Source organism: Scyliorhinus torazame, chromosome 7 (genome assembly GCF_047496885.1).
Source record: "Scyliorhinus torazame isolate Kashiwa2021f chromosome 7, sScyTor2.1, whole genome shotgun sequence".
Lineage (NCBI taxonomy): Eukaryota > Metazoa > Chordata > Chondrichthyes > Carcharhiniformes > Scyliorhinidae > Scyliorhinus > Scyliorhinus torazame.
The window spans coordinates 190,561,632-190,584,475 of NC_092713.1; the positions used below are offsets into that span (position 1 = coordinate 190,561,632).

Below are 22,844 nucleotides of genomic sequence, written 5' to 3' on the forward strand. Positions count from 1 at the left end.
ATATCTAAGGAAATAAGGGAGAGTATCAAATTGAAGGAAAAAACATACAAAGTGGCAAAGATTAGTGGGAGACTAGAGGACTGAGAAATCTTTAGGGGGCAACAGAAAGCTACTAAAAAAGCTATAAAGAAGAGTAAGATAGATTATGAGAGTAAACTTGCTCAGAATATAAAAACAGACAGTAAAAGTTTCTACAAATATATAAAACAAAAAAGAATGGCTAAGGTAAATATTGGTCCTTTAGAGGATGAGAAGGAAGATTTAATAATGGGAGATGAGAAAATGGCTGAGGAATTGAACAGGTTTTTTGGGTCGGTCTTCACAGTGGAAGACACAAATAACATGCCAGTCACTGATGGAAATGAGGCTATGACAGGTGAGGACCTTGAGATGATTGTTATCACTAAGGAAGTAGTGATGGGCAAGCTAATGGGGCTAAAGGTAGACAAGTCTCCTCGCCCTGAATGCATCCCAGCGTGCTAAAAGAGATGGCTAGGGAAATTGCAAATGCACTAGTGATAATTTACCAAAATTCACTAGACTCTGGGGTGGTCCCGGCGGATTGGAAATTAGCAAATGTGACACCACTGCTTAAAAAAGGAGGTAGGCAGAAAGCGGGTAATTATAGGCCAGTTAGCTTAACTTCGGTAGTAGGGAAGATGCTGGAATCTATCGTCAAGGAAGAAATAGCGAGGCATCTGGATGGAAATTGTCCCATTGGGTAGATGCAGCATGGGTTCATAAAGGGCAGGTCGTGCCTAACTAATTTAGTGGAATTTTTTGAGGGCATTACCACTGCGGTAGATAACGGGGAGCCAATGGATGTGGTATATCTGGATTTCCAGAAAGCTTTTGACAAGGTGCCACACAAAAGATTGCTGCATAAGATAAAGATGCATGGAATTAAGGACAAAGTAGTAGCATTGATAGAGGATTGGTTAATTAATAGAAAGCAAAGAGTGGGGATTAGCGGGTGTTTCGCTGGTTGGCAATCAGTAGCTAGTGGTGTCCCTCAGGGTTCAGTGTTGGGCCCACAATTGTTCACACTTTACATAGATGATTTGAAGTTGGGGACCAAGTGCAATGTGTCCAAGTTTGCAGACGACACTAAGATAAGTGGTAAAGCAAAAAGTGCAGAGGATACCGGATGTCTGCAGAGGGATTTGGATAGGTTAAGTGAATGGGCTAGGGTCTGGCAGATGGAATACATTGTTGACAAATGTGAGGTTATCCATTTTAGTAGGAATAATTGCAAAAGGGATTATTATTTAAATGATAAAATATTAAAACATGCCGCTGTGCAGAGAGACCTGGGTGTGCTAGTGCATGAGTCGCAAAAAGTTGGTTGACAGGTGCAACAGGTGATTAAGAAGGCAAATTGAGTTTTGTCCTTCATTGATAGAGGGATGGAGTTTAAGACTAGGGAAGTTATGCTGCAATTGTATAAGGTGTTAGTGAGGCCACACCTGGAGTATTGTGTTCAGTTTTGGTCTCCTTACTTGAGAAAGGACGTACTGGCGCTGGAGGGTGTGCAGAGGAGATTCACTAGTTTAATCCCAGAGCTGAAGGGCTTGGATTACGAGGAGAGGTTGAGTAGACTGGGACTGTACTCATTGGAATTTAGAAGGATGCGGGGGGATCTTATAGAAACGTATAAAATTATGAAGGGAATAGATAGGATAGATGCGGGCAGATTGTTTCCACTGGCGGGTGAAAGCAGAACTAGGGGGCATAGCCTCAAAATAAGGGGAAGTAGATTTAGGACTGAGCTTAGGAGGAACTTCTTCACCCAAATGGTTGTGAATCTATGGAATTCCTTGCCCAGTGAAGCAGTAGAGGCTCCTTCATTAAATGTTTTTAAGATAAAGATAGATAGTTTTTTTGAAGAATAAAGGGATTAAGGGTTATGGTGTTCGGGCCGGAAAGTGGAGCTGAGTCCAAAAAAGATCAGCCATGATCTCATTGAATGGCGGAGCAGGCTCGAGGGGCCAGATGACATACTCCTGCTCCTAGTTCTTATGTTCTTATGTCTGCGTGGGTTTCACCCCCACAACCCAAAGATGTGCAGGGTAGGTGGATTAGCCACGCTACATTTCCCCTTAATTGGAAAAAAAAAAGAATTGGGTACTCTAAAATAAAAATAAATTTTAAAAATTTCAAAAAGGCTACACGAGATGCCCAAATAGGAGGAACACCAAGAAGATCAGCGGTTAATGAGAGGCCCAAATTGGAGGAGCATTGAGAGTTTGGAAGGTTGTAGGGCTGGAGGAAGTTAGAGAAATAGGGTGGGGTGAGGCCACAGAGAGATTTGATCAAAAGAATGAGAATTTGAAATTGGAGGCATTGATAGACTAGGAGCCAATGTTGATTAAACAGCAGAGGGGTGATGGGTCAACGGGACTTGATGCGAGTTAGGATGTGGGCAGCAGGGATTTGGGGTGAACGCTGGGAATGAACAATAAGTGCAGACAGTTGGGGGTGGCACGGTGGCGCAGTGGTTAGCACTGCTGCCTCATGATGCCGAGGACCTGGGTTCGATCCCAGCATCGGGTCACTGTCCGTGTGGAGTTTGCACATTCTCCTCGTGTCTGCGTGGGTTTCACCCCCACAACGCAAACATGTGCAGGTTAGGTGAATTGGCCACGCTAAATTGCCCCTTAATTGGAAAAAAAAGTATTTTAAAAAATTTGTGCAGACAGTTATCATTATACAGAGAGCATCACAGCTGTGCTTAGAATACCTACCCCGACCCCTACACCAAGAATTAGGCAAGTGAACAGCAATCAGCATTTGAATTTCAAACCTCACCCTTTCTCCACCAGCCCAAGGGTACTGAGGGCAATTATAATACCTTAATTGGGACTTTAACTGGACGATGGATTCTCACAGACCAAGGATTGAATCTATGGGCATTCTCATCTGCGTGGTTACTACTGAGGATGATGCATTTAACTACAAGGACATTTATAAAAGTCCTTATGAAATATTATTTTATGAAGACAGCATCTTTCAAAGCACAGCAGAGGTAATTACACAGGTCAAATGGTTTTGAGAAATGGGGCAATAACATGGTGAGTTATATACAGTGCCCCCCCCCCCCCCCCCCCCCCAATGTCAGGCCTGTCTTAGTTTCACCAGGCCTGGGACGTAACTCACTTATTTCCAGTAACAAAATGACGAGCATTAGTATACACGCTTATTTTACTTCCAGTACACATACTCTTTGGACCTCATGATAATTGCAAACACAAACCGGGGTCAGAAAGAATATGGACAAATCATGAGACAGGTTTCCAGTTACAATGTTGAACAGGGCTACACATGTAACAGGGCTGATCGCTAAATACCAGCACCACAGGCGTAATTTTCTGCAAGTCCCCATTGATAATCTAATGAAATGTGAGGGGATGCATGGGACTTGAGGCAACAAGCCTTCTTAATCGAAGGTAAAGGGATTCTTTCACACCGGATGTAATTATAGCCATACCACCGTCAGATGTGGCCCCGCAGGTAAAGTAAAGCAGTAACTGTGACTTAATTTAACCTCCCACCGTGCATTTTGTAGCCCAACAAATCCATGGCACATTGCACTGAGTGCCAATCTGCCCTTTTTGCTCTGAATACTACCTCGGCTTTTTATCCTCTTGTTTCTTATACTCTGGCATCGAAATTAGCCAAACCACAGAGAGGGGAAAAGAAAGCGTGAGGAAATGAACTGACCTGGTCGGTGCTGATTATGTGAAACTGACCTGAAACTGACACCGAGGTGAGAAAAGGGATAGTGCAGCTGACATTCCTTCTGAACGGGATTGTTTCCCTATATTTGGAAAAAACCGACACGACAGCAATTCGCCACATGCCCCCACCCCTCCTGTTTATAAATTCCAGGCAAATTTATTCCAGAAAAAAAATCCATACTCTGTATCTCACACGCCATTACTCAGTTTGGGCGGTGGGGTGGGGGGTTTGCATGCACGCGGGTATTTTTAACTGTTTTCATCTACATCAGTTTCAAAGTATTTTGTTGGGCTATCATGGCCAAAGTGGGCAGCTGCAAAGGCCTGTGCATTTTCAGAGACGCTCGGCGGGCTGGTCTCCGGGGCCCTCAGCAGCTCCCCTCTGAATCGGCACTTTCTGAGAGAAATCGCCACATAAGGGCCTGTTTGAGGCTCCGTGCACCGGTTGACAGGGGCTGTCTTTGCCTCCCGACAGATGGTACGTCTCTTTATTTCGACAACACACTCATCGCAGGGAGGCCACAGCAGACCAGGCCCATAGGCCCTGCCAAAATTCCTGTCGGCAGCAGCAGGTCAGGATCAGGGATCTGGTGTCTGTGCCCTTCATACCTCTGGGTACTAACTGACAAGCTGTTGACATGCCCAAGCGACAGGCAGCGAGAGGGAGAGTAAAGAGAGAAGGCGTTGGCATGTCAAGAGCGTGGAGTGTGTGTCCGTGTTTCATTTTGTCCTGGCACCACTCTTGTCGCATTCAGCACTTTGCTCGTCTTTCATGGGCTTTCTTGGCACTGGGACAAGCCCCTCCCCCAGGGCACACATTTGTCTCTCCTTCAGACGCCAGTGTTTATGCTGACAGCCTGTGTTGTGTGTCCTGAGCAGGCTGGCACAGTTGGATGTAAAAGTTTGACAATGGGGGGAGTGAAAATGGAGAGCACAACATAAGAAACAGGAATCAAACAGCAACAAGCCTTTATTGGAGACCCCCTCCTTTCTCCGTAATAAAAAAGAAGGATCTGGGAACGGGAATCCGAAAATGAAGACAGATAAATGTTGGAAATAAACACAAAGACCAATAAGCTTTGTGAAGACAGGAGACAGGCTAACTGCTCTGGTACAGTCCATCACCTGGCAACATGACCCCCATCTCTTCTCTGTATAAAGGCTATCAGACCTCCTGTGTGTTTGTCAAATCTGCTGTTGTTATTTGTGTTGGGGGGATGGATGGTGTTTTTGGGGGGGCAGTGGTGGAGTGCAGTGTTATTAACACAATGTGCACAGTCAGTGCAGTCTCATTATATCTTTCCCCACATGAACTTTGGTAACAGTTCCACAGACATCAGCAACCGTCAGGTTGTGACTAATCTTCCTGCCTGAGCGTAGATTGTGAATGCTAAACAGCTCTTTGACCTGAGGGTGCATCGTAACCAAGCTTAATCCTGTCCAATGCCCACACTGCTCCTAACACGGAAGGTGCGCTGAATTGCAGTCAGGCCTTTCCATAGCCCCCCACCCCCCGAGTGCTGCCCAGCTGAGACTTGCTGACTTTATGGTCAGTACGACACCAGGCAGTGCTTTGATTCACTGGGTTATCAGGGGAAACCGTGAGGCACAGCTTCTCATGTCCAGGTTGCATCTTCCCTTTCACAAAAACACAGGAACACACACCCATACAGACACATATGTGCACATACAAATACACACTGATATACACACAGAAACACACATCTATACACACCCATGCATACATACAGAAACACACACACCTATGTATACACAGAAATACACACGCACACACGAATATACACCCATGATTACACACATGCACACACAAATGTATACCTACATATACACAGAAACACATACATGCACACCACAAATGTACACCTATATTTACACAGAAACACACACATCTATATATAGACGGAAACACTCATTTATCTAAACACAGAAACACACACATTTATATACAGAGAGAAACATACACATTTATATATACACAGAAACACACACATCTATGTATTCACAGAAACACACGCATCTATGTATACACAGAAACACACATGCACACACAAATACACACTCATACATACAAATAAACAAACACAAGTACACACCCATGCACAGAAATGTACACATCTATCTATATATATATATATATATATATATACAGAACACACAAAGTTGCACCCATACCTACAGAGACATACAATGTATACAAACTGATATTAACACAAAAACAACAATTTGCATTTATATAATGCATTTAACATAATAAAATAAATTCCCAAGATAGCTCACAAGAACCATATCAGACAGAAAATGCATACAAACACAGATATGTACAAATACAAACATGCACACAGCTACCTTGGTACGGACCAGGAATGAGCCGGGGTCATCTGGTCTGTGTGACTCAGTCATACCCTACAGATTAGAGACCAAGTCCACACATCCTTAAATGAAGATTTATTTTTGTTTGCATCGACCCTGTCCCTCCTGTTGCTGATTAGTGAAATTATTGAAGAAAGTAAATAAGGTAAAAGACAGCAGAAGGTAAAAAAGGTTGTCACATGTGCTAGAAGTACAAGGAACAGACACAGCAATGATCCCGATGTGTTGTGCACTGCACTCAAATCGATGGAAATGGAATTGTTTAAATTCTCTCACAAAGTGGACATTTCCTTTAATTTAGTAAAAGAGTTTTAATCAAATTCTGTTTTTCCCTCTCCCACTTTCCCACTTCAGGTTCTTCTTGAAATTCTTTCTGAAATGCAATCAGAACTGCCTGAAGAATGCAGGAAACCCAAGGGACATGCGGAGGTTCCAGGTGAGTATGGTTTTTATCTCTGCAGCCATCTCCTCTGAAAGCTAATTTGTGAACAAATAATGATTCATTTGTGGAGATTTAGCTCTAAGTGGTAATGGCAAGGGACAGAGATGTATTCGATGGCTTAGAATGTTTTTAAAAATCTATCCTCACTTGACACATTTTTCACAGGGGAGAAGAAAGAAATTTAAAAAAGTTTGTAGTGTTTAATATCCCTTCTAAACAGTGAAAGCTTCTAACTGTTTGACTTGATGTCTAATGAGAGCCCTTTGTTGGAGCAAAGGATCTATGGAAGTGTACGCAGCCAAGTTCAAGTACGGGCTAATACACACTCATTGATGAGGCTGTAGCATTTAACGAGGTAATGTTTGAGGGCCATCTCCCAGCTACCAGCCAGCGTCGCCATGTTTCTGGTACACTGTGCGAGCATTTAAGATGCTTCATGTCGACTTTCTCCAGTTCCACTGCACTTGTGATAGGGGCAGAAGCATTGCAGTAAGATCCGTTGTGTTGTGTGGGGTTAACCACCTTACGCTGAGTCTGAGACGTGAAAGAGGGAGGACAAAGGAGGTTCTTAACAATAACTTTAGTGGCAAGATGTTCCAAGGTGCGATTGGATACATGGTCGGATTTGAGGGACTGGGGAGACAACCAAAAGGGGGTGGTCGGGGTGGCACAGTGGTTAGCACTGCTGCCTCACAGCACTGAGGACCCGGGTTTGATCCTGGCCCTGGGTCACTGTCTGTGTGGTGTTTGCACATTCTCCCCGTGTCTGCATGGGTTTTGCCCCCACAACCCAAAGATGTGCAGGTTAGATGGATTGGCCGCGTTAAATTGCCCCTTAATTGGAAAAAAATATTGGATACTCTAAATTTTCACAATACAGAAGGAGGCTGCCATTCTTGCTGGAGCTATCCAAAATTAATCCCGCTGCCCTGCTTTCGCCCCATATTCTTCAACTTCAAACATACGTTCCACTTTTCTGTTATGGAGCATGAACTGGAGAACTGCAAGGGACACCGAATCATTGAAACTGCTCTTCCATGATATTGGACAGCTAACATGAGGCGTGTGATTCCTGATCAGTCCTTTCCCTTAGTAACTAACTACTCATATTTCCCATATTGGCAATTGGATCAATACAAAACCTTCCCCAGTCCTGCTTCAATCAATAGCAGAAGGTTCCTTGTTGGACCCTCATTATTGGTATCCTGCAGCAGAATTTCTGATTCCTCTGACGGGTCAGTGGATGAATGCCTCCTAAGAAATGAAGAGCAGGCAGGCTCGAAGGTTGAGAGCACTAATTTGTGCTGAGTTGGCTGGTTTCAGACTAGGCAGAAATAAGGTTGCTGTAACAAGAGACAAAGAAACAATAGGGAAATTGATGGAAAGCCATGACACGTGACCCAATTAAATAAAGACTGCTTCCCTCTGTGCTGCTATCTTTGGGTCTTAAACTAGGAATTGGTCTTCTGATTGCTATTTGTTGACTCCTGCTGGGGCAAAGATTAAACTCAGTTGTGATTCCTTCTTCCTACTTTCTCCAACGTGGAGTTTCCTGTTCACAGCCACGGACTAGGCTTCCAGATGAAGAATCAAAGAAGTGTGCCTGGCAGCTGGGACTCCGTATCCCAACAATAAATACCAACTTACATTCATATGAGCGTCTTTCATGTGGTAAAATGTCCCAAAGTGCCTCACAGGAGTGTGATCAGACAAAAAGTAGCACTGAGCCAAAGGAGACATTCGGGCAGGTAATCTAAAGCTTAGTAAAAGAGGGGCATGATTTAACCGAAAGAAACAGAGTCTGGTGTCGAGCACATTTAGCTGGGTGTTCCCAGAACTGGCAGATTCCCCCAATGGACCTCTGGACCACCCAAGGCCCGAACTCACCAATAAAGGGGTAATCGAGCACCGCACCTCATAAGTGAGTCCATCTGATCCTCTGCACTTCCCAGTATCTTACCGTTCATTGTGTATTCCCTTGCCTTGTTAGTCAGAGCAAACGAAGTGGGATATGGACAAGAGGCCGGAGTAGAAGGAACACAGAGTTGGCGAAGGCTTGTAGGACTGGAGAAGATTACAGAGGAATGGAAGGATAAGGCCAATAAGGGATTTGAACACAAGAACGAGAGCGAGTAAAAGAAACGTTGAGTTCTTAGTGGGATGTAGAACTAGCATTAATCAGCATTTCAGGGGGAAAAAAAACGAGAGTTGAAAACACACCGAATAAACTTCACTCAGAGTGAAACTTGGCAAATCATTGACTGCACTCAAGTAATTAGGAAAGGAAAGTCACTTGTAAGACACAGTAGGTCCTTTGTTGCTGTGGAGCCTGAGTTATCTTAGAAAGAACAGGTACTTGTCTTGTCAAGTACTCTGCCAAGCAGACATGGTAAGGGTTCACCGGACAGTCCACTGGACGATCTGTACGATGATTCACCTAATAAGTACTCCCATCATTCAGGCTAATTTTCATATGGCAATCACTCTTCACGTAATCTTGCTTCTGCAGTCAGCACTTCTCGTGTGTGATTGGTTGAATCCAGGGAAGGTTGCTGATCTGTTGACTCTTAGAATTGTTACTGTTAAATTGGCACGAGCCCATGGTAGTTGAGCCTTCAAGTATGTGAACAGTGACTGCTTAATTACTTGTGCTGTGTCAATTAGTGTGACCTTAGCATTTGGCAAAAAAAAGGACTAGCTTGTACAAGGGTAAAAGCAAAGAAAAAAATCTACTTGGACTGCATTGAAGTGTTTAGATAAAGCTTCCAAATTGGAGTGGCCTGTCAGCTTCGACAAACTTAAAAACATTAATAATATGCCGTCAGATCTCAGTAACATAACACATGCAAGCTGTCAAACAAACAGATGTTTAGTTGTCTCAGTTAATGTGCCTCTTAAGCATCTACTATTGGGGAACAAGTAGTCCACTAACACAGGATGTATACAAACTCTTTTCATTCTTTGTGAACTGCATTTGATGGTTATTGAAAGGAAGATCCGTCATTGTCTCTGAGATTTTACTGGCTGAATGTACATACAAACCTGCAAACATACGAACTAGGAACAGGAGAAAAGGCCATTCGGCCCCTCGAGCCTGTTCCTCCATTCAATATGATCACGGCTATTCTGATTGTAACCTCAACCCCATTTTCCTGCCTACCCCCTATAACCTTTCACACTTCTGTTTATCATGAATCTATCTACCTTAAAAATATTCAAAGATTCTGCTGCCGCTGCCTTTTGAGGAAGAGAGTTCGAGAGAGTCTCAGCCCCCCAAGAGAGAAACATATTCCCTCATCTCTGTCTTAAATAGGCGACCCTTTATTTTTAAATAATGGCCCCTAGTTCTTCATTCTCCCACAAGAGGAAACATCCTTTCCACATCTACAGAGATGAGGAGAATATTTTCTCTGAGAGCTGTGCGACATTTGGAACTCTGCCCCTGGTGGAAGCAGGGTCACTGAATATTTCCATGGCAGAGGTAGATAGATTCTGTTAGACAAGGGAATTAGAAGTTATCGGGGTAGATGGGAATGTGGAACTTGAAACACAAATGATCAGCCATGATTTTATTGAATGGTGGAGTAGGCTTGAGGGGCCAAATGGCCTATTTCATCTGTTTGTATGCCCCATGTGTCTAGCCACAATAAATGAACCCATAATGTGTTTACCCCCCTCTCTAAAGAGCAAAAATGAAACTAAAATGGATCTCTTTTTTCTAAATATTTTTATTGGTTATCACATTTTTTGTTACACATTTCAGTTTGTATGTTAAATTACAAGTGTCGTAACTGTGCATAATATCAAACAAAAGCAACCAAGGATAAATTAAAATTACAAAAGAGAGATAGGCCAAAGAATGAGAAAAACAAAACACAAACAAACAAGGATCACTATAAATATTTACATTTACATGTTTTACCCCACTCTGTGCCTACGGGCCCCGATCTGCCTCAGTTGCATTGTCCAGCGTTGGCCCTAGCGTGTATTACCCAGCGTGTTTGCTACTCCCTCTGGTTTTCCACTTGCCCGTGGGCCTGTCCCCTGTGGTCCCGCAGTCTTTTTTATGGGACTTTGTGTCCCTCCTCTCCCCGACCCTTCCCCACTCCTCTCCCTGTTGTGTTATGCTTCTTCATGTCGCATAAACTGCTTCCTGGATGTATACTCTGACAAAGGAAGGTTCATACTTGGAGATAGGTTTAACACATTTATTGAACAGTTAACAATTCTCCTACTTGAGTTCGACTCTCCTGCTCAAGTAGTAACTCAATCTAACTAACCAGTCTGCTCTAATCCATGAGGTGGGTGTGATGCTTCCTGACGTGCCCCTGAGTCTCAGTGAGTGTCGCCTGTGGAAAAGAGAAAGAGCAAGTGTGCCCTGTCCTTTTATATGGGTAGCCCCCTTATCGTAGTGTCACCTCCGGGTGTGTCTTGACTGCCCATTGGTCGTGTCCTATCTTACTGACCTATTGGTTGAATGTTTGTGTGTCATGATGTGTCTGGTGCTCCCTCTAGTGTTTATTCAGTCTTATTGTATTTACATTAACCCCTTGTGTATTTACAGTGATGCATATCACCACATCCCTTCCCTTTCCTTTATGATCTGTGACTCGTCTGTGCCCCCCCCCTCCCCTGTTTCCCCCCTCCCCCTCCGCTCTACTGGTTGCTGGATACGAACAGGGCTAGGAACATGTTAGTGAATGGCTCCCACATCCTATGGAAGTCCTCTTCCGACCCACGGCTGGCGAATTCTATCTTCTCCAGTTGGAGGAATTCCAACAGGTTGGATAGCCTGTCTTCAGCATTTGGTGGTGTTGCTGATCACCAGCTGAGCAGGATTCTTCAGTGATATAGGAGGCAAAGGCTAGTGTGTCAGTCCGCGCCCCATAAAGAGTTCTGGGTGATCTGAAACCCCGAAGACCGCTACTTTTGGGCATGGCTCCATCCTCACCCCACAACCTTGACACTGCCTCAAAGAAGGTTCCCCAGACCCCAACAAGTCTGGGGCAGGCCCAAAATATTTGGCTGTGGTTGATCTGGCCTCCCTGGCACCCTTTGCACTTGTCCTCCACTTCCGGGAAGAAATTGCTTATTCAGGTTCTGGTTAGGTGCGCTCTGTGCACAACCTTTACCTGCAATAGGCTCAGTCCTGCGCATGTGGAGCTGGAGTTCGCCCTGTGCAGTGCTTCATTCCAGAGTCACCCACTACTTCTGTGCCCAGTGTTCCTCCCATTTTTCCCTCGTCTCGTCCAGGGGGGAGGGTAAATCTTTCAACAGTCGTCCGTACAGGTCCCCACAGTTCCCCTTCCCTAGGGCACCCGCGTTCAACAGTTCCTCAAGTGGCGAGTGTCCTGGTGTCTGGAGGTATGTCTTGTTTCCCTCCGTGGAAGTTCTTGATCTGTATATATTACATTTCATTCCTTTTAGGTAGTTGGAACCTCTCAGTAAGTTCTTTCAGGGTCACTAATCTATTATCTGTGTACATGCTGCTTACCATCAGTATCCCCTTGTCCTGTCTCCACCTTTTTAAGGTGGTATACAATGTTCTTGGTGTGAACCTGTGGTTGTTGCAGATGGGGACCATAGTGGACATTTTGGTTAGGCTGAAGTGCTGTCTCATTTGATACCATGTTCGGATCGTGACTACTATCACTGGGCTCCTTCAGTGTTTGGTCGGGGGGGGTGGGTGGGGGTGGGGTGGGGGGTGGGTGGGGGGGGGTAGCGTGGACTGCGGTCGTGACTAGGGCTCGGAAGAACGTCCCTATGCAGGAACACTCCTCCATCCGCACCCATTGCGCTCCCAATTCCTTCACCCATCCCCTCACTCTTCCTGGTGTGGCTGCCGAGTGGTAGAACTTGTGGGAGGGCGAGGCCATTCGCCACACACAACGCCATGATTAGTTTATTTACCGCATTGAAGAAGGCCTTGGGGATGTAGATTGGGTGGGATCTGAACAGGAAGAGGAACCTGGGTGGTGGCCTGCAGCGGCCGCGCCGTGCTACATGGCGGAGGCCACTCGCAGACCCGGCTCACAAAATAGTGCCCCCCCTTTTGGCCGGCTCGCGTGACCCAGACCACCTTCCCACAGTGACGCCAGCCCCTAAAAAAGTCCCCCCTGCCCGCGGATCGACCCTCCCCCGACTGTGGCAACGCTGGACTGAGTCCGCAGCCACCACGCCGAGATCCCGACGGATGAGACCACACGCGACCGACGCCGTCGGGAACTCGGCCGGTCCGGGACGGAGCATCGGGGGGCAGGCCTCAGGCCATGTCCTGAGGCCATCGATACGTGGCGAGGCGTACTGGGAGAGTACGCTGCTTTGGAGAAGGTGGAGCATCACAAAAGCGGCGCTTCTCGATTTGGTCGGGAACTTTGATTCTCCGGCCGATCTGGAGAATCCAGCCCCTTGATTCCCTTCCTGATTAAAAATCTGTCTATCTCAGCCTTGAACATACTTAATGGCCCAGCCTCTACAGCTCTCTGCGGTAAAGAATTCTACAGATTCACTAACCTCTGAGAGAAGACAAGCCTCCCAGTCTGAAAAGCTCAGCGACGCCCTCCCTTAATCACCTGAGCTAATGCACCTTTATTCCTGAGTGAATAGAAACGTGAAAACTGTCGTGTTGGATGATCAGGGGCGAAATTCTCTGGAAACGGCGCGATGTCCGCCGACTGGCGCCCAAAACGGCGCAAATCAGTCGGGCATCGCGCCGCCCCAAAGTTGCGGAATGCTCCGCATCTTTGGGGGCCGAGCCCCACCCTTAAGGGGCTAGGCCCACGCCGGACGAATTTCCGTCCCACCAGCTGGCGGAAAAGGCCTTTGGTGCCTCGCCAGCTGGCGCGAAAATGACATCTCCGGGCGGCGCATACGCGGGAGCGTTAGCGGCCGCAGACGGCATTCCCGCGCATGCGCAGTGGAGGGAGTCTCTTTCGACTCCGCCATGGTGGAGACCTTGGCGAAGGCGGAAGGAAAAGACTGCCCCCACGGCACAGGCCCGCCCGTGGATCGGTGGGCCCCGATCGCGGGCCAGGCCACCGTGGGGGCACCCCCCGGGGCCAGATCACCCCGCGCCCCCCCAGGACCCCGGAGCCCATCCGCACCGCCTTGTCCCGCCGGTAAGGTAGGTGGTTTAATCTATGCCGGCGGGACAGGCATTTTAGCAGCGGGACTTCGGCCCATCCGGGCCGGAGAATCACACGGGGGGCCCGCCAAGAACGGCAGAACAAGTCAGTGAGTCCAATAGTGCAAGGTTTATAAATCAAGTCTTTGGGGTGGGTGACGAATTCGGGTTGACCGCCTCAAGGGTGGTTCAGGATCCACCGGCTGAGGAATGGGAAGGGCCACGGTCGAGTGACGAGGAGGCAGGGTATCCGGAAGCTCAGCAAAGTCCCTGTCAGGGACAACAGGAGGGTGTGGCACCAGTGCAGAATTTCGTAGCGGGCGTGGAACCAGATGAAGGGCACGCCGATTGCGGCGGCGAATGGAGCCATCAGGCAGGCGAACCAGAAACGAGCGGGGAGCCACCTGTATAAGAACCTCAGCGGTTGCCGACCAGCCACCCTCCGGAATATGTATGCGGACATGATCTCCAGGCACCAGGGCAGGAAGATCAGTTGCCCGAGCATCATGAGCCGCCTTGTGTTGCTCACGCTGTTGCTGCAGCCGCCGTAGTACCGGAGCATGGTCGAGGTCTGGGACGTGAATGGACACCACAGTGGTCCTGAGGGTGTGACCCATAAGCTGTTGGGCCAGCGATAGGCCCATGGACAGTGGGGCCGAGCGATAGGCCAGTAAGGCGAGGCAGAAGTCAGATCCTGCATCAGCAGCCTTGCAGAGGAGCCTTTTTACAATATGGACGCCCTTCTCTGCTTTGCCATTTAACTGAGACGTCACGTGTGCAAAAGTTGTATGCACTAGCGAAGGAAGACCATTCCTGACTCGCGAAGCAGAGGCCATTGTCTGACATCACGGTGAGCGGAATGCCGTGGCGAGCAAAGGTCTCTTTGCAGGCCCGGATAACAGCCGATGACGTGGTGTCGTGCAGGCGTATGACCTCTGGATAGCTGGAAAAGTAGTCGATGATGATGATGTAGTCCCTGCCGAGCGCATGGAACAGGTCCACGCCCACCTTCGACCAGGGGGACGTGACCAACTCATGGGGCTGAAGTGTCTCACGTGGTTGTGCAGGCTGGAACTGCTGACAGGTGGGGCAATTGAGCACAGTGTTGGGAATGTCCTAATTTATTCCTGGCCAGTATACAGCCTCTTGGGCCCTCCGTTGTCACTTCTCAATGCCGAGATGGCCTTCGTGCAGCTGCTCTAAGACAAGCCGGTGCATGCTGTGTGGGATCACAATGCGGCCCAGCTTCAGGAGGACACCATCCACGACTGCCAAGTCGTCCCGAATGTTGTAAAACTGTGGGCATTGTCCCTTGAGCCACCCGTCCGTCATGTGGCGCATCACACGTTGCAGAAGAGGGTCAGCCGCAGTCATGTGGGCAAGGCGTTCGTCAGTGGCTGGCAGATTGGCAGAAGTGAGGGCTACATGTGCGTCGACTTGTCCAATGAACCCCTCTGGGTCGGACGGAGTGTCGACTGCCCTGGACAGAGCTTCTGCTATGATCAGGTCCTTACCCGGGGTGTATTCAAGTTGGAAGTCGTACCTCCGGAGTTTGAGCAGAATGTGCTGGAGGCGAGGGGTCATGTCATTAAGGTCCTTTTGGATGATGCCAACCAGCGACCGATGGTTGGTCTCCACAGTGAACTGGGGAAGGCCATACACGTAGTTGTGGAACCTGTCAACGCCAGTCAACAGGCCTAGGCACTTCTTCTCAATTTTCGCATAGCGCTGCTCTGTGGGGGCCATAGCACGTGACGCATAGGCGACAGGGGCCCATGATAAGGCGCCATCCCGTTGCAGGAAGACCGCCCCAATGCCGGATTGGCTGGCGTCAGTCGAGATTTTTGTCTCCCTTGCAGGATCGAAGAACGCCAGTACCAGGGCGGTGGTGAGCTTGACCTTGAGCTCCTCCCATTCACGCTGGTGGGTGGGAAGCCACTGGAATTCAGTTGTCTTCCTGACAAGGTGCCGGAGAGCTATGGTGTGGGAAGCGAGGTTAGGGATGAATTTTCCCATGAAGTTGACCATTCCTAGGAAGCGTAGCACCGCCTTCTTGTCTGTCGGCTTCTGCATGGCCGTGATGGCTGCCACCTTGTCGGCATCCGGACGCACACCCAACCGGGAGATGTGGTCCCCCAAGAACTTGAACTCGGTCTGGCCAAAAGAGCATTTGGCTCTGTTGAGGCGAAGGCCCTGGTCCCGTATCCATTGAAAGACGCGTTGGAGGCGACTGATATGCTCCTGCGGTGTGGTAGACCAAATAATGATATTGTCCACATAGACGCGCACGCCTTCGATGCCCTCCATCATCTGTTCCATGATGCAATGGGAAACTTCAGAGGCCGATATGATTCCAAATGGCATCCCATTGTAGCAGTATCTGCCAAATGGAGTGTTGAAGGTACACAGCTTCCTGCTGGACTGATCCAATTGAATCTGCCAGAAGTCCTTTGAGGCATCAAGCTTGATGAATATTTTTGCCCGAGCCATCTCGCACATAATCTCCTCACGTTTCGGTATAGGGTAATGCTCCCTCATTATATTGCGATTTAAGTATTTCGGGTCTATACAGATCCGGAGCTCGCTGGAAGGCTTCTTGACGCCCACCATGGAGCTGACCCATGCAGTTGGCTCCGTCACCCGGGAAAGCACTCCTTGGTCCTGAAGGTCCTGCAGCTACTGCTTGAGGCGATCCTTGAGGGGTACTGGGACTCTGCGAGGTGCATGAACTACCGGGGTGGCATCCTGTTTGAGCAAGATTTTGTATGTATAGGGCAGTGTGCCCATGCCCTCGAAAGCATCCTGGTTGTGAGAGAGGATTGAGTTTAGTTGCGCCCTGAATTCCGCATCTTGGAAGTCAAACGTGCCTTCTGGAGAGAGAGAGTGTACTCGCTGAACGAGGTGGAGGAGTTTGCACGCCTGTGCACCTCGCAGAGAGTCCTTTGAAGAGCCCACGATCTCGAAGGGTAGGATGGCTTTACGCGAGTTGTGCGTCACTTCGAGTTGGCACGACCCCGTGGCGGTGATGACGTTGCCATTATAGTCGACCAGTTGACAAATGGATGGAAGAATTGCTGGCTTGACCCTCAGGGTTTGAAGTGCTGACCATGCGAGAAGATTTGCAGAAGCACCCTTTTCCAGGCGGAATGTGATCTGGGATCGGTTGACTGTCAGGGTGGCACACCACTCGTCGTCCGGATCAATGCTGTGCACCGACAGCGGCTGGTGCGTTCAACTCGGGGACAGCTTGTTCTTGTTGATGACAGCAATGCAGAAAGGCTCCCTGTCCTCAGTGTCACTGGTCTGTATGATGTCAGGATCGGACTTGGTGAACGTGGGTAGAATTGCCCGAACATTTCTGCGAGGCTGGTTAAACTGTTGTGAGTTGGCAGGCTGAGGTACTCGACAGCAGGCAGCATAGTTCCCAAGCCTGCCACAGCGTAGGCATTGTCGCGCTTTGGCCGGACATTGCCGCTTTAAATGGGCGGAGCCACAGTTGCCGCACGTCATGACGTCAGTGCGTGCGCGGTGTGGTCTTACGTAGATGCGCGCCTCGCGTTCCTCCATGTCAACGTCCCCTCTTTTGGCGCGTACAAGCGCGGGAGGCCACGGAAAGCGCGCAAAACGGCCGCCCTCCTCCAGGCCGCGGGCCGGGAGGTACCCGACCATCTGGACCCGCTCCACCTCGTGGGGCCCCTGCCATGCCGTTTCAGCCGCCTGGATGTGTGAGTACCGGCTGGTGGCGGTTTCATGCAGGACGCAGGTCTCGATGGCCGTCGCTAGGGTGAGCTGCTTGATTTTAAGGAGCTGCTGGCGCAGGGTGTCCGACATGACCCCGAAAACTATCTGGTCGCGTATCATGGAGTCAGAGGTGGGCCCATAGCCGCAGGACTGCGCGAGGATGCGGAGGTGCGTTAAATAAGACTGGAAAGGCTCGTCCTTACCCTGCAGGCGCTGCTGGAACAGGTACCTTTTGAAGCTTTCGTTAACTTCAACGCTGAAGTGTTCATCAAATTTTAGGGGCAGCGTCTTGTATTTGGTTTTGTCCTCGCCGTCCACGAATGTAAGGGAGTTAAAGATGTGGATGGTGTGTTGCCCTGCCGTGGACAGAAGAAGGGCAATCTTCCTGGTGTCCGATGCATTCTCCCTGTCTGTGGCCTCTGGGAAGAGCTGGAAGCGCTGTTTAAAAAGCTTCCAATTCACCCCGAGATTGCCAGCGATGCGTAGCGGCGGCGGCGGGTTGATGTTCTCCGTGCTGCAGGATGGCGGATTGCTGATAAGTTGCAGGTAGGTCTCACAGGGGCTAGTATATGTCCACTCCTGGAACCATGTCGTGTTGGGTGTTCTGGCCTACAAACAGGTCAACACAGCTGGAGATGGTGTAACTCTATTTTATTAACAACTCAACTGTAATAACATACTGTAAGCTTGGGTACGTGCATTACCAGCTTATCTGTAGAGCCTGTCCTATCACTATCTAGGTGAGGCACTCAGCACATGGTGAATGTTTGAGAGGCAGGCTGTGAGCTCTGTGCTCTGAGCTGGCTGCTGCTAGAATGAGCGGGAACTCTGGTGTCCCCTGTCTTTATGGTGCGTGTGCTCTCACTGGTGATTGGCTGCGATGTTGTGTATGCTGGTTGGTCCTACTGTATGTCCATCAGTGTGTCAGTGTGTGTGTGATTGCACCATGATATGCTGATGTATATCATGACAAAAAACGAATCCAGCTCAGTAACAGGGCTTCTGAGTAGCAGTAAAGGGTGGTATCATGTCAGGTTGAACCTGAAGCACCCTTTGCCTGTCCACTGATGTAGGTACCTCATTTCCCCTTCCTCTTTTTGCCTCTCCTGCCTCAGTTCCCCCAAACTCACTTGGAAGAAAACAGTGAGTTGTGGCACACAGTCACAAGTTCTCAGCGCTGCTTATTGAGCTGGAGCCCGCTTGTCCTGCACCCAGGCGGGCACTCCCGCTTACATTGAGAGAAGGCTGCAGTTCACTGACACAAATGTTGAAGTGTCCTCACTCAGCCAATCTCGCGGAGCAGCTTGTCTCCACTGAGACACCGGGAGAGTGCTTTGCTGATCGTTGTCATGCCGTCCCTGCTCCTCGTGTGACTAAAAGCCTTTGCAGAGCGCGATGCAATTAAAACAAGAGCCTCTGAAAGTGACTTGGGAATTTCAGACAAAATAAGTTGGGCAAAGCTCTGTAAATGGCCCCGGTGAGTCATTTATTGTGAGAGCAAATCTATTAGCACTTTGCTTTTTTTGTCTTTCATTTCTCAAGTGAAGCGATTTTAATTAAATTAATCTGACTGTCAATCTATCAATGATCAATCACCAGTGCCGAGGCCCTTTCAGCGACAGGCAGTAAAGGGCTGACAGGGTCTGATAATGAAAAAAGGAATATACTTGTGAATCGAGTCAATTAGCCTGCATAATGGGTGGATTAAACAGCACCTAGTTTATTGCACTTTCAGATGTCAGCCCCTGAGTTGGGAGATTTGCCAGCAATTAACTTGGCTGTTATGATATTTGTTTATGGGGAGGTTGCACACAGGAACACGCCTCTGAGGATTTCTTCCTTAATGCTGTCACTGTGCATTAAAAAAAAGTCACTGGGAACGCTTCTGTTTATAGGGGAATATTAATTTGGGCATCAGCGTTAAATCCTGAATGACCCTGCCACTGTAAAGATGAAGCAAGGCCACATTAGAAGCAGGAGTTGCTTTTAGCTAGTTCGTCCAGAAAGCTATCCAAAGCTTCCCAGTGCAAGGAAGGCAGCATGCGAGTTAAGTGCGAGCAGTTGCTATGACCTGGAATGCGTTGCCTGAAAGACAGGCGGAAACAGATTCGATTGTAACTTGCAATTGGTTTGTGTGGTGGGGGTGTGGTGGGGGTTGCAATATGTGCGTGAGAGGAGAAAAGGAATGCAACCTATGGGGAAAGGGTGGAACTAATTGAGAGAACGTTCAAAAGAGCTAGCACCTCATGTCGGGCCAAAAGGCCTCCTTCTGCAGTTTCTGTTGACTTTGGGAGAGCTGGATTCTGAGCCCTCCCTCACCCATGTTTAACCATTTCTGTGTTACCCCCACGCATCCTGCTTTTGAGAGAACTGGGGATGAGGGGTGGGTGGGTGGGTGTAACAGGTTCAGCTCAAAGTCTCATCCAAAAGCAGCCTGCTGACATGGCTGAAGTAAGAAATGTTAAAACACTTGCGCCTTTTACCACACCAATGCTCGACATTAGGGCGAAACAGGAATCCCTCTTGTGCTCAGGACGAAATAACACAAATAATGTTACATGATGGGCAGAATCTTCCAGAACAATTATTAAGTGTCATTTCGGGCACAAAATTGGTGCCAATCACACCAGCTGTTCTGGTACAATTCCCATCGTGATCGTCCCACAATTAGTCATTTGTTTTTAGGAGGGCATAATTTGAACCGGCAGTAAAATCGTTGCCAAGCCTTTTAAAAAATAAATTTAGAGTACCCAATTATTTTTTTCCAATTAAGGGGCAATTTAGCAAGGCCTATCCACCTATCCTGCACATTTTTGTGTTGTGGGGGTGAAATCCACATGGGGAGAATGTGCAAACTCCACACGGACAGTGACCCAGGGCTGGGATTCGAACCTGGGTCCTCAGTGCCGTAGGCAGCAATGCTAACCACTAGGCCACCATGCTGCCCCTAAAACGTTGGCAAGCCTGGCTCCACAGAGATCAGGTCGCCAAAATGACAGTCCTGGCACCCCGCACCCAACATCACCAGCATAGGGGCTTTAGTGCCTCGCCCCCCTCAACCATCCTCAGCAGTTTCAGCCTCTCTCCCCACCACACTTCCCCAATGGCCGCTGGCATCAGTGCCCTCCCAACGGCTCTCCCATCAGGCCCCCCCTTCTCGCTGGCATCAGGCACTCCACCCCCCCCCCCCCCCCAGCCTCAGGTGAAAGACACCCTACTATGTGGTCGCCATTGCCCCCCCTTCATTTAAAACGACAATGTATTGGACTTTTGGCATTTTAGATCAACTGTTACAGAACAAGACAAAGACAAAATCAACGTATGCATCAAGGCACAGCGACACCATCTGTAGTTTGAATTATCATAGGGCGGGTTTTACCGAGCGATCCGCTGTGTGTTTTTCAATGGTGGAAGCAGCCCACTGGTGAGAATTTCTGGTCCTGCCATTGCCAATGGGATTTCCCGTTGACTGCACCCCCCGTCGCCTGGAAACACAGGAACCAATGGGCCGTCGGTTGGACCTGAATATCCTGCCAGCATGAAGAGCTGGTAAATTCCACCCAGAGTATACAGTCTTGACATGTAAAACTTATATTACAAGGTGCGCATGTTAAGACCAAAAAAAAAATCGAAAAAAGATACAAGAGGAAAAAAACATGCTTTCGCTTACTGCCCTTTGCCCCTTTCGGTTCTCTGCCTTTCCTTTGGTGGTGTGTCCCTCCCCTATTCTCCCCCTCCCCCCATCCACCCCTTCCCCCCCTTTCCTGCCTGTCTCCCCCCATTCTCCCTTTCCTCTCTTTGTTTCGTATTCAAGACTTCCTCCGATCCTCTGATGGCGTATGTTATTTTCTCGAGTTTCAGAAATTCTGTCAGGTCGACAGCCAGTCTGCAGCTTTGGATGGTGCTGCCAATGGCTTGCAGGAGTCTCTGGCAGGCAATCAGAGAGGCAAAGTCTAGGGACATCCGCCTCTCTCCCCTTGAAGAACTCTGGCTGTTCTGATACCCCAAAGACCCCCTCTAATGGGCAAGGCTCCAACCCCCACAACCGTAGCCTCAAAGAAGGACATCCAGTACTGGACAAGTCTGGGGCAAGACCAGAACATGTGGGTATGGTTGGCTGGGCCTCCCTAATGCCCCATTCATGCCCCCCTTAACGCCCTTCCCCATCATGCACCCCCTTTCAGGCTCCACCCATTTCATGCCACACCCTTTTGGCCCACCCCACAGGCCACGCCTCTTCAGGCCCCTGGGTGAGGTCATCACATCAGGCGTCCAGCGGTGGAAATCAGTAGTGATTGTGCCGTGGGGGGCGGGGTTTGTGGGGGGGAGACTGGGAGCAATTTAAATCTGCTAATCTGGGCGTGAACCAGACTACGTCAGCTGCAGTAGGCCGGGAGCATCGCGTGCTGTTCGGTGCCCAGTGTGAATCCTGTTTCAGGGCTCTCCCGCTATTCTCCGACGTAGCGTGATTTGTGCCAGGCTAAATATGGCCAGAGAATTGCCCCAATGTTTCTCTGTCATTTTGCAAAGCATTTGAATGCACCCGTCCAAATTCTCTCTGGCAAAAGTTTCAACAAGTATGGAAAACAAGTGATAAACTGCAAGAAAAGCTCCTGAGGAATATCATGCCACACCCTAACTCCCGAGCACTACTCCAACAGAAAATCGAGGCCAGCATCTCAACAGCATTGCTCCTTCAAAGAGGGAGAGGAATCATTTAGGAAGTTCAAAAGAAGGAAAATGATTGTCAGAATTCATATGAAAGCATAGTGCAGATCATCAACAATGAGTTTTTCAATGCAAATCCCGACAGAAAGGAATCAGTGAGAGGCAGTTACACCATCAGGACTGTTTGGAAAGAAAATGATCTCATAACAAGAATCACCTTTATGCTGGGAGAATAGAGTGTTTTTATTGGGAAATCACAAATTAATACTCTGGAAAAAAGAAACACATATCACCAATCCACATTTACAGAATTTACAGTGCAGAAGGAGGCCATTCGGCCCATCAAGTCTGCACCGGCTCTTTGGAAGAGCACCCCACCCAAGCCCACACTCCCACCCCATCCCCCAGTAACCCCACCCAACACTAAGGGCACTTTTGGACACTAAGGGCAATTTATCATGGCCAATCCACCTAACGTGCACATCTTTGGACTGTGGGAGGAAACCGGAGCACCCGGAGGAAACCCACGCACACACAGGGAGAACGTGCAGACTCCGCACAGACAGTGACCCAGTGGGGAATCAAACCTAGGATCCTGGAGCTGTGAAGCAATTGTGCTAACCACTATGCTACCATGCTGCCCTGCAAAGAGAGAGTCAGCAGCAGGATGTATTTTAAAGGAAGACTCACCAGCAGGACGTATTTTAAACTGAGAATCACCAACAGGATGTATTTTAAAGAG

General features: G+C 48.6%; 1 protein-coding gene across 4 annotated transcripts in view; it reads left to right on the forward strand.

Annotated features, from left to right (window-relative positions):
* The window catches only part of ebf1a (EBF transcription factor 1a), a 551,914-nt gene that overhangs the window by 278,998 nt on the left and 250,072 nt on the right, over positions 1 to 22,844 (forward strand). For all 4 annotated transcript variants that reach the window (XM_072511902.1, XM_072511903.1, XM_072511900.1 and 1 more), the window contains exon 7: positions 6,483 to 6,564. In XM_072511902.1, coding sequence (XP_072368003.1) covers positions 6,483 to 6,564 — 82 coding nt within the window. The remainder of the gene's footprint in view (positions 1 to 6,482; positions 6,565 to 22,844) is intronic.